This window comes from Rhinolophus sinicus, chromosome 17, assembly GCF_057876585.1.
Source record: "Rhinolophus sinicus isolate RSI-liver-muscle chromosome 17, RSI-T2T, whole genome shotgun sequence".
In the NCBI taxonomy this organism is placed as follows: Eukaryota; Metazoa; Chordata; class Mammalia; order Chiroptera; family Rhinolophidae; genus Rhinolophus; species Rhinolophus sinicus.
In genome coordinates this window covers 11,923,877-11,940,705 of record NC_142517.1, presented here as the reverse complement: position 1 = coordinate 11,940,705, position 16,829 = coordinate 11,923,877, and the positions used below count along the sequence as shown (strand labels likewise).

Genomic DNA, 16,829 nt, shown 5'->3' with positions numbered 1-16,829 from the left:
AACACATAGAGTTCACAGGTTGAATCCTAGGACAAAGTGAGACACTTGGAAAAACACAAAAGTATGTCAGCACTCTAACCACTAATCGTTTCATTATAGCAGAGGCATTTTTGAAACTATAAGATGCTTCCCCACCATCCTTCATGAGCAAAGCTATATGGCTACCTAGGGTGACTCAGCATTTAAAATGCAAACACTCTATGTGACTTACAGCTAAATAATGCCAGGGAAATCAAATTAGCTTCATTCCTGAAATACAAAGAAATTCAACAGCAGATCCTTCCCAAAAAATCATAGAATGACTTACATAAATATTTCTACTGTCATCACATTGCTCTGCTCCATAAAGAAAAGACAGGCAATATTTGGAAGAAAGAAAAATTAAACAAAAAATAGCATTGTACAATGAATGTAAAAGAGAAAAAGATTTACATTAAAGCCACAGTTCAATTAGAGGCTCTGTTTAGATGAGTTTCTCTCCCACCTGCCTACCTAATCTAAGATGCTAGCTTTGCCCTCCAGGGCACAATACCCAGCTTTGTATCTGAGTACTAAAACTGAATACAAATTAAAATATGATGTCTTTTAAAAACTTAAACCCTGCTTACACGGAACATCCTGAATTTTGTCTAGAAATTCTACAGAAAATCCTAACACAAGAATATTTAAGGGAAAAGGATTATTTATCAACAAGTAATTTAAAAACAGAATTAATAGCTAGCATAATCCTACATTGAGCCTATAAAAGCTTTCATCTGATATAGGTTTATCACAGGAGGATCTAGGTTTTGTAGAACCTGAAGTTTACACAGTGTTGGGAACCCCTTTTTGAAAAGGAATACAATGCAAAAATGTAAAATTAAATATTAAAGTAAATATTTGTTAAAATGTTATAGAAATCACAAACAATAAATTAAACACTAACAAAAATCACAACTGTTACAAAATTCTGAAGCAAAAATACTTTTACTACTTAACTGCCTGACACACTTCTGTAATAATTTTTCCCATAGAATAGATTCTGGCTCCATAATTTCAAACTGTTTTCTCCTCCATTACTTATCCTGTGTTAAATGCCATGGGGCAAATTCATACTGAGGTGTGACCCCTGGTCCTATAACTTCATGTGACAAATTTTGGGTGAATTGGGAGAGTGGATGGTAGAGAATTCCTGGAAGCTATCCCTACACAAGGATGGCTAGAAACAGCTTAATTAGATACAGAGTGACTGCAAACCACATAAATCTATCCCACCATGCCCAAATTAAATGTATCTCCAATACAATATCTTAACCAGATACCAAAAATGTCTGTGACCTCTCTAATGCCTCCCGACATGTGGACAAGTGTGATTGTAGGGAGCCCCAGGTGGAAAAGAGCAGCAGTCTAATCCAATTGCAGTTAAAATGTCTTACTTTTGAGAGTTTCTCTAAAAATAGGGTCATATGACATGAAGGTTATAAAAGAGAAAAATATTACATTCTCACGTATGAAAGGATAGTATTGGACTAATCATTGCTATGCACAAAATAGTTCTGGTCTCAAAAAAAAAAGAATAAAATATTTCTTGTCTCATCAGCTGCATTATACAAAGTTTCCATCTTCAAAATATTATCATTAAGGGGCTAATATAGAAAATATATAAGGAACTCATACAACTCAACACCAAATAAACCAATAATCCAATTTTAAAAATGGGCAGAGGACCTGAACAGGCACTTTTCCCAAGAAGACATACAAATGGTCAACATACATATGAAAAGATGCTCAACTTCACTAACCAATAGGGAAACGCAAATCAAAACCACACTGAGACACAGCCTCACACCTGTAAGAATGGCTATTATCAACAAAACAAGATATAACAAGTGTTGGAGAGGATGTGGAGAAAAAGGAACCCTCATACATTGCTGGTGGGAATGTAAATTGGTACAGCCACGATGGATAACAGTATGGAGAATAGAGCTACCTTTTGACCCAGCAATCCATCCTCTGAGTCTATCTGAAAATTTTGAAAACATTTATTCATAAAGACATATTTGCTCCTATGTTCATTGCAGTGTTATTCATGATGGCCAAGACATGGATACAACCAATGTGTCCTTTTATAGCTGATTGGATAAAAAAGCTGTGGTACATATATACAATGGAATACTATTTAGCCATAAGAAAGAATGAAATACTGCCGTTTGCAACTACGTGGATGGATTCTGAGAGTATCACGCTAAGCAAAATAAGTCAGATGAAAACGGACAAGAACGATCTGATTTCACTCATATTTGTGATATAAAGCAGAAAGCAACAAAGTGAACAAACAACACAAACAAACTCATAGACACAGACAATAGACAATAGTATAGTGGTTACCAGAGGGGAAGGGGGTGGAGGGAGGATGAAATGGGTAAGGGGGGGGGTCAAATACATGGTAAAGGAGGGAGACTGGGCTGTGGGTAGTGAACACACAATGCAATATACAAATGATACATTATAGAACTGCATACTTGAAACTTACATAATGTTACCCCAATAAGTTTAATGTAAAAGTTTTATACACACACACACACACACACACACACACATATATCATCATTCATTAAAAATAAAAAAAGAAATTACAAGGGAATGTTTTAAATAAGTTTTAGAATATACATCAGTGGTAACTTTATAATACAAAAATTACCTTCCATTCATCTTTTCAAACATTTATCTTTACAGACATATATTGAGCATCTACTGTGTTCTATGTATTTTGTTAGGTGCTAGGGATCTAAAAATGAATGAGAAAGGGTAATTAAATGGAAAATGATAAATAAATGAAAATACAGTGTTATACTTCTACCCTAGAAGTCCCCACTGGTCTTCTGTAGACGTCAGGGGTTGAAATATAGAGTAGACAATTCCACCTGATATAAGGGGTAGTGGCCACAGAAAGCTTCACTATGAAAGGGACAGATATTTGAGCTGGGTCTTGACAATGGGTATTTTACTAGTCGACATTAGTTAGTAGATTTAGAAAATATTCCAGAAAGAAGAAGTGACTTAAAGCAAAGACTCAAGGGTGTTAAATAGTACATTGCCTTCCAGGAGTCACAGATAATTCAGTGGGACCATAGCCTTGGATGTAACAGGAGAATTAACAGACGATGGAGCTAGACAGGAAGTCAGGAGGCCTCTGAGACTGTATATTCTGTGGAGGTTCAGGGAGCGACTTGGACACTTAGCTAGAGCGGCATGATCAATGTTGTATTTTAGAAAGTTCACTATTCTAACAGTGTGGAAGATGAAGTCGAATTGGGAAACCCTGGAGGCATGAAGACCAGGTTTTAAATTGTATCCATTAGGAATGCTTTTGGCTACAAGTAATAAAAACCCCAGCTGAAAGTTATTTAAACAAAAAGAGCTTATTTTTCACACACACACACACAAAATAGAAGATAAGAACATAGGCAGCGACAGGTTCCTTCAGGCCTTGACAATGTCAGGGTTCAGAGCTGGCTCCACTGTGATTTGCCCAGTCCCCTCTCCTCATGGCTGCAAGGTGGCTGCAGCAGGTCCATACTTCACATTCTTACTCACCAACATGCAAAAACAGGAGGTATAAAATAGGAACACTTCTCCCACAGCTTCTTTTCATTGCCTATCTTGAAGGAATTCATTTCACATTTGCCTTTCAGTGGATTTCCTTTAGGTCCCATTGCCCAGAATTGAATCACATCTCTTGGTTGAAGGTAATGAAAGCTAGTAAAGTGTGTGTCAGGCATTTTCTGCTTGTATAGTATGAAGAGGCTCAGCATAGAAAGAAGGGGAGGAATGGCCATTCCATAGATGATCAACAGAGTTACACAAAAGCCACTGCACTAACAAAGGTGGCAGTATTAGCAAGGGGGCAACTTAGGGAACCATTAAGGAGGCAAATTTAACAAGCTTGGGTTAATAGCCATCCATCAGGGGTCCAAGGCAAGACATTTGTGGAAGGCACCGTGAGAAGGAATGCCAAAGGGCAAGGCTTCCCAATCTTTTCCCCATTATAGCACACAAAATATATTATACATCTCTGTGATATAGTGGGATAATCTGACATGGCACACTGAGAGGAGATAGCCGTCCCAGGAACCCTGGCACGCCAGCTCCTGCCCAGATCAGGTGGGAGCTGAGAGCAGCAACACCTCTGGCACACCTGTATCACTGAGATCCTCCAAATGGAAATCTCTATAAGGTATTTAGGACAATCATAGATAATAAAATAGCCAGTTGAGACAAACTCTAATCATTGCTACAGGAAGCATGTAAAGAGGACCTTCATGCTTCCAGGATGTAAAATTATCCCCAAGGAAGATGCTCTTTTAGACCCTTGATTTAAAATCTTCCTAACCATTGCCTTTTGGTTACTACTGTCTAATATTCAGATACCGTGACCCTCAAAATATGACTTCCTTTCAGTTAAATTGAATACTAACTTGCATACAAAATTTAATTATTGCTGTCTAGGGCTTCGTATTTAGAAGTCGCAGCTGCTTTTTGATATGAAATTTAGATTTTCACCCACCCCATTAAATGATGCCGTCTGAATAATAAGAACCAACACCTAGAGTCACCCTTGCATCCTTGAATTTGCAAATCCAGTCTGTCAAAAAGTGCTGTCAATTTTACCTTCTAAAATCTCTCAAATCTATTCATGTCTATCAATCTCCACTTCACCACCTCTGTGTTTCTCACTGTTCCCCAGTGCTACAAAGTACCACAAACTTGGTCACTTCAAACAACACAAACGTGTTATCTTAATATTCCAATGTTCAGAAGTCTGAAATCGGGGTGTCAGCATGGCTGGTTCTTTCTGCAGGCTCCGAGGCCAGAATCCAGTTTCTGGCCTTTTGCAGCTTCTAGAGGTGGTCTGCATTCTTTGGCCTGTGGCCACTTCTCAGCATGACTTCAGTCTCTTGCTTCTGTCATCTCATTTCTTACTACTGACTCTGACTCCCCTGTCTCCCTCCCAAAAGGGCCCATGTGATTACATTGGGCCCACCTGATAATCCGGGACAATCTCCCCACATCAGGATCTTTAACTTAATCACTCGTGCCAAGTCCCTTTTACCACCTAAGGTACTATAGTCACAGGTCACAGGATTCAGAGCAAACAAATTGGGGGCTCCATATTCAGGCTGCCACACTACCTAATTCAAGGTACCAATTTATGTACTCATACTGCCACAGTGGCCTCAAAACTAATCAAATGACTGTTTGCCTCCTTACAATCTGCTTCTCACAGCCAAAGTGTTTCCACAATGCAGATCTGGTTATGCTACACACACACACACACACACACACACATTCAAATTATTTCAATAGTTTCCCATTGTTTGTAGGATAAAAAAAATTTTGTTAATTTTTAAACTGACCTAAAAGCCCCTAACTCATTCTGCTTAAGCTTCACTGATGGAATTTAGTTCTTCAAATGAAACATGCTTCTTCTCACTCTCAAGCCTCGGCACTTCCTGTTTCATCTGCATGAAGTTATCTTTCCTACTCTCTCCTCCTCAACGCTCAGCAACCTGCAGATACCAGTTCAATCTCTTCCCTTGGGAGGACTTTCTGCCCTCCCCACCCCTTAGCTAAAGTCCACCTATGGCCTCACAGCAAGCCACCATCTCCCTCATAATTAGAGTCCTTTTCACAGTTGTCCTTTCCCCTTTACCTGTGTGAGTGACATACACCTCATAACATGCCTGCGTCTAGTCTAGGAGAGCAAAAATGATGCCCTAAATCAGCCTAGGTCCTCAGTACCTAGCTCACTTCTGGGCATAATATTGGTTTTCAATAAATATCGATTGAATGAACAAATGAATGCATGAATATTCTAAACCTAACTTGGCCACTCACTTACTGTGAGAATTTAAGCAAATCACTTTTCTGGGTCCCAAGTCATTCAACTATAAAATGAAGTAAATTGACTTCCTGGGACTCACCACCTTAACCATTGTGTGAGTCTAACATCAAAATCGCTGCTGAGCCAAGATTACAATGCAACCCTCTCTCATGGAATTTGGTCAATTAAGCATGCAACTCCAGAGAGCTCTTTTGCTCATGCTATTACACACCCCTGCTAAGACAAATGAATGAGCTCCCAGCTGCCATCCCTTAAAAAACAAAATGCAGTGATGGAATCAAAGAAGAGAAATGTTGAAATCTCTGCAAGAGGTTCCACCACAATAGTTTCAAAAGTTTAGTCTGTGCAAGAATCATTCAGGATACTTGTTTAAAATGCGTATTTCTGAGCTTGATTCTGATCCCCTGGGTCTGGGGTGGGGTCAGAGCATTTTACACAAGCAGCCCAGGAATTCCAATAAAGGTGGTGCTTTGGTCACACCTTGAGAAATTGGTAGTGTTCTGCAGTAAGCTCTCTGAAAAGGTGTCCTCTTAAACAAAGCACACAACTTAAAAAGAGATGAATGTAAAATACTGAAGGAGAGAAAGGAGACACCTTCTTAGCCAGGCTTAATAACCAGAGTTGAGGCGATTTATCATCACGGGCATGGCAACGTCTGGGGGCATTTTTGTTTGTCGTGACTTGGGGGATGCTGTTTGGCACCTAATGTGTATAGGTCAGCGATGTGCCAAACGTCCTATAACGCATCGTGTAACCACACATGAACTCCATCTCTTTAACATGCATTCTGCTTTCATCTAAGCTAGCTTTGTTTAGCAAGACAGAACTGTGACTCACCTGCGTTTGTTCCCCACATCCTCCTACCTGTACATACACTGTATGTCCACTCCTTTTAATCATTAAACCCTGAGGACGTTAGGTTCTGGTCAGCGTCAAACTCACACAGGAATAAAGCTTTAGGTCTATCAACCATGACCAAGATACAATAGCCAAACCTCAAACTAAAATAAGGTTTTAGTCAAGCAAAGGTCACACCGTGGCCTCAGTTATGTTTCAGCTCTGGGCTCAAGAAAGCGGAACGGCCCCATGGATGGCATCCCCTGGAAACCGGGCAGAACATGGCATGACTGACACCAGGACTGAAGTCATGATCAATTGCTCCCTGCCTTAGCCGGGACCAATCAGTAGAGCCCACAGCCCCAACTCCGACAGCAGCCACGAGTAGTGATTTTCCCATTATGTAACCTAGGCCCTAGAAGCCATCGGGGAGCCAGGCTTTTGAGAGCCCAAGCTCACCTGTGTCTCCCGGCTTGGTGCCAACTCCTTAAATAAACCTTTACTTTCTTTGCTGCCGTCTCCTGTGCGTATCTGATTTGGCATGGATGTGACCAGGCAAGTGGATCCTTTGAGTCTGCGACAACAATAGAATAACCCTCCCCCAACACACACACACACACACACACACACACACACACACACACACACCACGAAATCTATCTGGCCCAAAACGTCAGTAGAGCCAAGGTCAAAAAATGCAGGTCTGAAATTAAGATCACATAGGATGGACAGGGAAGATGCCCCAAAAGTGTGACGTGACAGAGCCAGAATTTGCCTATCAAGTCTTGGGACAAACTTGAGACACAGTTTCAATACTTGCTTTCTCAAAGCTTTTGGGGCCAAGCCACATTTGTGAGGCTTCTTGGTTAATTATCAGAGCAAGCACCTAATTACTGAAGTGGGCTATTTGATGTAGAGGCCATATGGTTTTCTTACAAAAGTAATGACACCACAACAATGCCTGGATGCATAATGGGCTCACTGACTCTTGTCAGAAACACCTCACCTGTGTTTCACAACCAACATGAAAAGGGAATTCCAAGGGAGGTATGTTTTTTGCTATAAGGTTTTAGTCACTGGTAGATATGAAGGTCATTTTTATCATCTACCCTCTACTTTTGTAGATGAAAATGGAGGAGCTCAAGTTTACTTCTGGTGACACAAAGAGAGAGTTAGAGCCAAAAACTGAAAATGTGTATAAATTTAAAGCACAGCATCAACCTGCAAGCTGAGTGAGTTGAAAGGGTAAAGAATGAAAAATGATGGTCTCTTGTGCTACCTCAGTGCTAAGACAGACTCAGGGATGAGTGGAAACATGACACTTCAAGTCATTTACTCTTTGGTTGCCCTTTGGAAGACCTGAGGTCATGTCCTGCTGAGGAACCTGAAAATAATGTTACATATTGCTGCCAAATAACAGATGATGGCAAGCTCAATATCTACTGAAAGTATCATTTCTTCAAAGTCTTTGCTGACCATAAACTAAATACAAAAACAAATAAATTTAAAAATTAGGATCGTGTCCCCAAGATTTCTTTATCTTACAACGTAGAGTTGTTCATTAGGAAAGTCTTGAAAATTCTGAAGTGGCCATCAGGTGCCTTTGACATAGAAGCTTCAAAATGGATATAATGAGGCATACTTGTAACAAAGATGACTAAAACAGGAGGATGACTGGAAAGGGAAGAAGAAAAAAGGACAGGACACAGTAGTGCAAATACCATTGTCAAAGACAATATCTAAAGCCTCAGAGGCAAGTCACTGAAAAGGAATTGGCGTCTGAGAAATAACAGGGTATTTTCAGAGACAACTATAATCAATGCATTCAGGAGTTTTATAGGAGACCCTAAGAGGTCTCTGCCTGGCAGCCCTTAGAAATAAGAAATATTTCCATTTACCTAATAGAAAGTTCCCCCACTACAATTGTAAGTGCTTTCCCTCTACCCTCCATGGAAATGAAAAATCATAAACTAGTTTTCTTGTAAATAGCAATAAAAAGTAGAACAAAAAGTATAGAAAAAACAATTTTTAAATAACTTTTTTTGCTGAAAATAACACCATTTCATCAACATGTTAAAAATTGACAGTGAGATATATCTCTGTGTCTATTTCCTTTGGGATAAGAATCAACAGGATGGGGCTGGTGCTCAAAATTTTTATGCAGAGAAATCGCCAGAGAACATTGTCAACGTGCAGAGTATAGTTTGGTAGAGGAAGGGCCTGAGACTCTGCATTTTAAACACACTTCCTTGGGATGCCAATGTTTTTTGCCTGTTCACCATATTTTAAGTTAGAAGGAGGTAGGCTTTTTCTCTTTGGTTTTAAATAATTATGTTAATTCAACAAATATTTATCAAGTGCCTGGGATACGGCCCTGGCGAAATAATATTGAATAAAGCATGGTGCTTGTCTGTAAGGAACTCACAGCATACCCGCTAGAGTGAGGGAATCAGACCTGTCGATTAATGATGGCGAAAAAGATAAATAGCAGCCCTGACAGCACCAATGGTAAGCCAGAACATTCCGTCCTTCCCATAAACAATCTCCAGAACATCAAATCCGACAAGGTCCATCTGTGACAATGATGGAACAGATGAAAACAAGCACAACATACACACAAAAAAAAAGACTAAACATCATCTTCAGTGACTGCTGCCTCTTTACCAATCACAACTTTAGCCTTCTTCCACCTCCTAAAAAAAAATTGTTAAAACACCCCATCACAGAATTGAATCCACTTCTTGATAGTACCTGTAGGAAGCAGAATATGGCCCCACAAATGTCACAATCCTGTCCTTCAGAACCTGTGAATGTGTCATATTACATGGCAAGGGGAAGTTAAGGTTGCTAATCCACTGGCCCTGAGGTAGGGAGATTATCCTGGTTTATCTGAGTGGAGCCAGTGTAATCAAAAGGATCTGTAAAGTGAGAGAGGAAGGCAGGAAAGTCAGAGTCAGAATCAGAGAGGGCAATTTAAAGATGCTATGCTACCTACTCTCTTTGACGATGAAGTGAGGAGACACAAACCACAGAACTGGGGCAGCCTCTAGAGTCTGGAAAAAGCAAGGAAATGGATTCCCCTCTAGAACCTTCACAATGACTACAGTCCTACCAACACCTCGATATGAGCCCAGTAAAACCCATTTTGAACTGACCTCCAAAACTGTAAGAGAATAAATTCGTGTTGTTTTAAGCCACGAAGTTTGTGGAAATTTGTTGCAGACAGTACCCAATCTAGAAGAGAACTCTGTTTCTTTTAATCCTACCCAAAATCAACTAATTCAAGTTCAAATCCTACAACAAGCCCCCTCTAGTACCCTCTTACTGAGACATCTGGCAGTTTCTCGTGTCACATGGTCTCCATTGTTGAAACAGTTTAAAAAACCAAACTTTGACTACAGGTGTGTTCCTGGAAAAAACCAAACTTTGACTACAGGTGTGTTCCTGGTGGTCTTGGTAGGTGGGTTTCTGCAGTGCAGTGTGAACAACATATTATTAAATAAACAGAAATGAAGCTTTTAAACTAGTATAAGGAAAGATCTCTGGGGTAGAGGAAAGCCTTTTGAAGGATCAGTAAGATTTCAATAGAAGAAGAAGAAGGCAGAAGGGCGCAGAGAACTATGGTAAGTCCCATTTTGAGAGAAAGGGAAGCGAGTGAAGGAGAAGTAGGAAACAAGACTAGAGACATGGTAGTCTTGGGAGCCACAAGTGGATCTTTATCCTGAAATCTGTAACTACAAAATAATCAAACAGTTTGTGAAAGAAAGCTGTATGACCAGATTTGCATTTTGAGAGCTGCTTATGTCTGCTATATGGAAAATGGGTTGGAGGCTCCCTGGAAGACCAGATAGGTAGCTGGTATAGTAATCCAGCAAAAAATGATAAGGGTGCAAATTGAGGCAGGAATTAGGAATGAAGGTCTGCCACCATTTCTTAGAGCTAATGGTGTGGGAATATCTATGGACTTGGTATCAGGATAAGGAATGGAGCCTAATAATTATTAAAATTTATCTGGCAAGCTTATGCATATATGAAGGATATTGATAGCCTCAGTTAGGGTCAAAGCAGCAAACACATCATGGATGTTCTGTCTCTGTTATCAGTGGTAGACCAATGGGCATGGAAGGAACCAGAAGACTTCAGCTTGATACCTGGGCTCAAGTGTCAGTTTTCCCACATGGTGAATATTTGCCCACTTGGGAAAATTACTTAATTTCCATCAACTTCCTGGTGATATTTATCTCCCAAGACAGTTGTTAGAATTAGATAAAATTCTATGAAAGTATGTTGTAAACTGTAAATCACTCTGTATAATTACTACTGGCATAGGAAGTGACATTAAGCAAAGGTATTTCTGGGAAAGAGTTCTATAACTTTAAAAGTACCAAAAACTTGTTTTAGAGTGAAGTAATTGATTTAGAATTGGGTTGTCCTTGGCTAGCCGTATCTTGGCATTTTTCTTTAAAAATAAAATGATACAGCCTCAAACAAATTATTTAACTTTTCAATATTGATTTCCTCTTCAGTAAAATGGTAGAATATAAAACTTACCTCAAAAAACTGTTATGCAAACAAATAGTGAAATTATCTATTGTTGTATGTGTCACATAGCTACTGCAGGAGATAAGAAAAATTGTTGTACTTAATCTCTCCTTGTTTTCTTTAAGGTCTTTATATTTTTTGGGTTCAAGATGGCAGAAGGACCATACAGATTTGTCTCCTCCCCTTCCCCAGAACCCATCAAATTATAGTGTAGGGTAGAAGCCAACACTGACAGAGAGAATTGTGGGGACAGTATCAACTGAAGAGAGATTAACTAACTTTCTGAATGATGACAAGGAAATGGAGGAAAAAGAGAAAGAAGGAGAAAGCCACAGCAGAAACTACAAGAGGCAAAGGTTGTAAGCAATGAGTAAGCCAATCTTCCCTTCAAATTCATAGACAGAAACAGGACTCACAACACTAAGTAACGTTCCAGAATTGGAGCTAAAACAGAGATACAGTTAAATGCAAATCTAGTTAAAGAACATGGGAGTACTAGGGTAACTGGTACAGTCACTTGAACTTTAGAGCCAATGACCTATACATTCCGGCACTTGGGGACTTCACTCCCCACACCCCACAGTCTAAAGGTCAGCCAGCCCTTTTCGTCCTGTAAAGTGAATTCTACCTGTCAATTAACTTTTTCCCCATACACAGAACTCCTGTGTAGCTTCTTAGTGTGTCCTTATTAAATTTGAAAGGACGATTGAAAATCATAGTATTGAATGTTACAGCATATATAGGACAGAAATGAGCATATAGAACCATGATACCACAGCAATGAGCACACTTAGCACCCATATGTTAGTTTCTAAATATCAGTCTTCACTGATATAGGGCTCCTGGGAGAAATCACTGAAGCCATGATTGGAGAAGAGAAGTTCAAGGTGAGCCTCAAATATCTTGTTGAGCCAGAAAGTAAGGAATTAACCAAATAGCTATGGGGTGCTACTTCTATAAGACGTAGGAACCAGCTGAAGATGTCCCCACTGTCCAAATCTGGGACAATTTGAACATCAAAATTAATAATATTAAAGGATATGACACATGGAGAAAAAGAAGAATCCACAAGTGCATATTAATATAAATACTGATACACATAAATATACACACAGAAAATAAATCAGAGAAAGTACTTTCTTACAGTAGAATGCCAGCTAATAAATGTAGAAGGATTTATAAAATTAGCAAATTGTGAATGGATCCTAAAATTAGTGGGTGAAAGCTTGATAAGGAATAAGATATTTACATAGCACCAAAGTATCAAAACACAAATCAATTACTAATTACAAAGGCAGATATAGCAACTTTACAGTGAAGAAACGAAAAACACAACTTTCATCATGTGATCAAAGTTACCTCCAATTCAATTTGCATAAACTAACATAATGTACCTCCTGATATGATACACTGAGATGGATACAGCATCCCTTCTATGGTAGTTCTACCCAAAAATGATTAATATGAATCTAATCATGAGGAAAGTCAGATGAATCCAAATCAAGACACATTCTATAAAATAATAGGCTACATTCTTCAAATTGGATGAGATCAAGAACAAGAAAGGCTGAGATACCCATCCAGATTCAAAGAGACTAGAGAGACATATATGGATGAGATCCTGGACCGGGGGAAAACATAACTACAAGGAACTTTATTGGGACGACTATATTTGAGTATGCATTCAGATTAGATAACAGTATTATATAAATATTAAGTTTTCTAATTTTCATAATTATATTGTGCTGGCCTTAGAGTAAATGGGCAAATGGACATGACCTGCAATTTATTCTGAAGTGGATTTGACAATATGTAAATTATATTTATAAATATATATACACATATATATGCATATATTTCATATATATTTATGTATATATATGCATAAATAGTATTGCATATATAATATATAATAATAATAAAGTAAATGTGGCAAATGTAAACATTTAATAAATTGGGCATGCAGGACTTCTTTGCACTATTACAGTAATGTTTATGCAAATTTGAAATTATGTCAAAATAAAAAGGTGATCTAATTGACAACCCAAATAGTTATGGCTTTAAAACAGAAAGTACATGTTAACCAGGATGATAGAAACTAGACTCTTAGGGTTGATAGAGATCCCAAGTCACCCGTTCAGTACATGATGCCCCTGGATCTCCCCCTACAAACAGGTCTTTCAACCTATGTGTTGGATCCTTGTCAGTGATAGCTGCCTTCATCTTCAGACAGCCCTATTCATTTTCTCGTTGCATAGCCATATTTGTCTTGATATGTAACTCTTACCACTCTCATGGTCATGTTCACATACCCAAAATTCCCTTCTATATAAGACCCCGACCCTTTATATTCCAACCCCCCATCCATATATTTGTGGACGGGGTGGGGGGGTAACTATAAGGGACATTATTGGGATAACAAAATCGAAATGTGCACTATAGATTAGATAATAGTATTACATCAACGTTAAATTCCTCATTTTAATAATTATACTTTCTTTGTATTTAGAGTAAGTGGGATCATATTATAGTCTTATTATAAGCTATCTCCTATTTTGAGTCTTTGAAGGAAATGAGTAAGGAATATATATCTTTGGATAATCATTTATAGCACATTAATTGGCATAAAATAGAAGACTATTAAATGTCCTTTAAATATTGAATAAAGTGTATTTAACTGTTGAGGGAAAGGACTGTGTTTTATCTATCTCTCTGTCTCTAAGTCTTAGGATAATGCTAAGGGTGTAGCTACTTGGCAAATGCCTGTTAAATGATTATCTCATGAAGATAGTCAGCATCTCAGACCAGAGTCTCTGTTGTAGGTTTTTACAGGCCCACAATTCTTCACATAGTGGCCAGAGCCTAATAATGGCCAAAGCATAATACATGAATGAACTTTACTTTGAACTATACACTATTTTGCACCCATAAAGCAGAGAGTTAACAAGTCAAGTCAATGAACAATTATTGAGCATCTCCTCTGAGGTGGGCAGGGGTGCAATAAATATTTAATACGTGAATGAATTTTAATTCTAACAAAGTATTCACTTTGATAAAGCAGAGATTTCTTAGTAAACAAAACAAGAAGGATTTTCTAAGTGCAGATCATCATAATTTCAAGTGCTTTTGATGGCAACTACCACTCCAAAGAATAACAGATTCATTTTTAATATAACTATATGTATGATCAGAGGTGATGAAGGTGGGAAAAATAAAACTTAGCTATTAAAATGGGAAAAAATGCTATGTGCTTTTAGCTGTTTGCTTCCCTTTGTTGACCAAATCTTAGAAACCCCTAAAAACAGAGATTTATAACTAAGTCCATTTAGTTGAAATTCCTCCAACAGTCTGGAGGGTTCACAGCTCTCTACATCTGAGTTTTATAAATAGTAGGAAAAGGGAAAAGAACCAAAATGAAATTGTGTCACTAACGAAAAAAGGAAAGAAATTTTTTTAGTATGCAACAGCTAAAATATTTATAATCAGCATAGAGAAACACTAATAATTGCAGTTTATTTGGATTAAATTTAGGAGTTTAAAAATAAATTTAATTGAAATCTCAACATAAAGGGACAAACTGTTAAACATCACCTTATCCTCATGTATCGTCTGAAATCAGAATAAAATTTGGTTAAAGTCAGCCATTACAGGTTGAAACTGGTTGATGAGTTCAAAAGCATCAAAGCACAGTAAAAGAAAGGAGCGACACAAAAATATTTGTACTGAATAAATTAGATTTATTGAGAGACTGACAGCAGAATCCCTTCCAACCCACACCCAATTAGTAATACACTGATGTCAGTGTAGAACTTATTGATACATGAGCAGAGCAACCATAAAAGGCAAAGTACTTGCTTCACTGCTAAAATTCAGGTATGTCGGAGAAATACATCTTGCTTTCTTTGGCTGTAGATAAATATCAGTTCAATGTTTGACGCCTGGGTGACTGGTTCAGCATCATCAAAGATCAGGATCTCCACAAGAACTCAGCAAGGTGGAAGATGCATCTTCCAAACATATCTGTAGGCAGGAAGACAGTCATTGTTCTTCAGGTTGTTCTGTGCACAGAGACTTGATTGAGAGTCCTGCCATCTCCTGGATCCATCGCTTTTTCAGTAGGTGCTATAGCCAAAGCCAGAGCCTGAGCCCCATGGCCTGCAACAGCTGCCACCATAGCCACAGCCCAGGTTGCTGAAGTTGCTGCCTCCAAAGCTGTAGCCCAGGGAGCCATAGCCATTGCATCCATAACCATAGTTGAGGGGAGAGCCGAGGGGCACGACGCAGTTCAGGGGTGTGGCTCTGTAGGTCCTGTGGAAGTTGGTTCCATAGCAAGGATAGCCTGGGAAGTAGCTTCCACAACAGAAGTAACGAGTCATGGTGGCAGGAGCTGAGAAGGATTTGGATAGATTGCAAAGAGCAAGTTACCCAGGTAGGAATGAAGGTCTCCTCCTGCACAGGGCCTTTTATACCTCAAGCTGGTGAGCATGACACGCTCATCTAGACACCTTCCTATTAATTTGCATAAATAACTATATTATTTGCTAGTAAAATGCATATAAAGGAACCCACAGACTCATTGCCCACATTTTGTTAGCTTTTGTTTGCAAAAGAATGTGTTGTATCATCAAAGCCAGTGGCCATCGTTGACACACTGCTGAATTCTTTTCATCAACGTCCTATAGTTTAACTACCATTCTGAGTGCATCATCTGAGACTCTTCTGATTACAGACTCCTCCCAACTGACATAACTAGACTAAAAAAGTGTTGGCAAAAATGTAACTACTTCTACAGCTTCTTGAAATTCTCTTCATATGTCATTCAAAAATATTGGTATGCCAACTGCTTAATGGGAGTTTTCTTTTGGAGTAAAGAATCTCCACTCCAATTATTTGGAGCCAGAAGTGGTGGTTGCAAAACATTGTGACTGTACTAAATACTATTGAATGGTTCAGTTTAAAATGCTCATTTTATGTTATGTAAATTTCACCTCAATAATGTTTCTTTTAGTTTTTAAAGCATTGCTGCACAAATACATCGGAAGTCTTTTTGCAGAGGCTGCAAGAACACCAAGTAATAAGATGGCTGTGAATATCCAACTACTCATTTTCATGTGTTTCATTTACGAGCATCCTTCCTGTTAACATGTACTTTTTTTTCACAGAGAACATACAATCTTTGGTTGTAAATTGTCTTGAACGTTGCCAAGCTGTCTTGTTGTGGAGCTGCCACACTGGGGCTGAATGGAATGATGCCCTATTTCAAAGTAATGTTATACCATGCTTGCTTCTTATTGACTCCTAATAAAACAAGCCTGGATGCCATGATTCAGTGTGAAATACCAGTTATATTTCAGAACGCAGCACTTATTTCTGCTCCCACTGTGCCCCGTATGTCCATTTCTCATGGCAAAGGAAAACCAGAACGAATCTGAGCTCAACAAAGCTAAATCTAGTCCAATTCAAATGTTTAGAAAAGAATCTTTTTTATAGGTGAATAAGCATCTGGAGTCTCTGAAAGGAGAAAAGGAAAACTTCCTGGATACCAACTCCTTTTGCGTATTCCCCC

At 38.7% G+C, this 16,829-nt stretch overlaps 1 protein-coding gene across 1 annotated transcript; it reads right to left on the bottom strand.

The window, feature by feature from the left end:
* Positions 1-14,979: 14,979 nt before the first annotated feature.
* KRTAP7-1 (keratin associated protein 7-1) lies at positions 14,980-15,704 on the bottom strand. The gene has a single exon (XM_019730274.3). The coding sequence runs from the start codon at positions 15,637-15,639 to the stop codon at positions 15,376-15,378; it is 264 nt and encodes an 87-aa protein (XP_019585833.1). The 5' UTR covers positions 15,640-15,704; the 3' UTR covers positions 14,980-15,375.
* Between the last annotated feature and the right edge of the window lie 1,125 nt (positions 15,705-16,829).

What these genes read in the sequence shown, in the direction of transcription:
- KRTAP7-1 (XM_019730274.3), bottom strand. Translation starts at nt 15,639, where the DNA reads ATGACTCGTTACTTCTGTTGTGGAAGCTACTTCCCAGGCTATCCTTGC.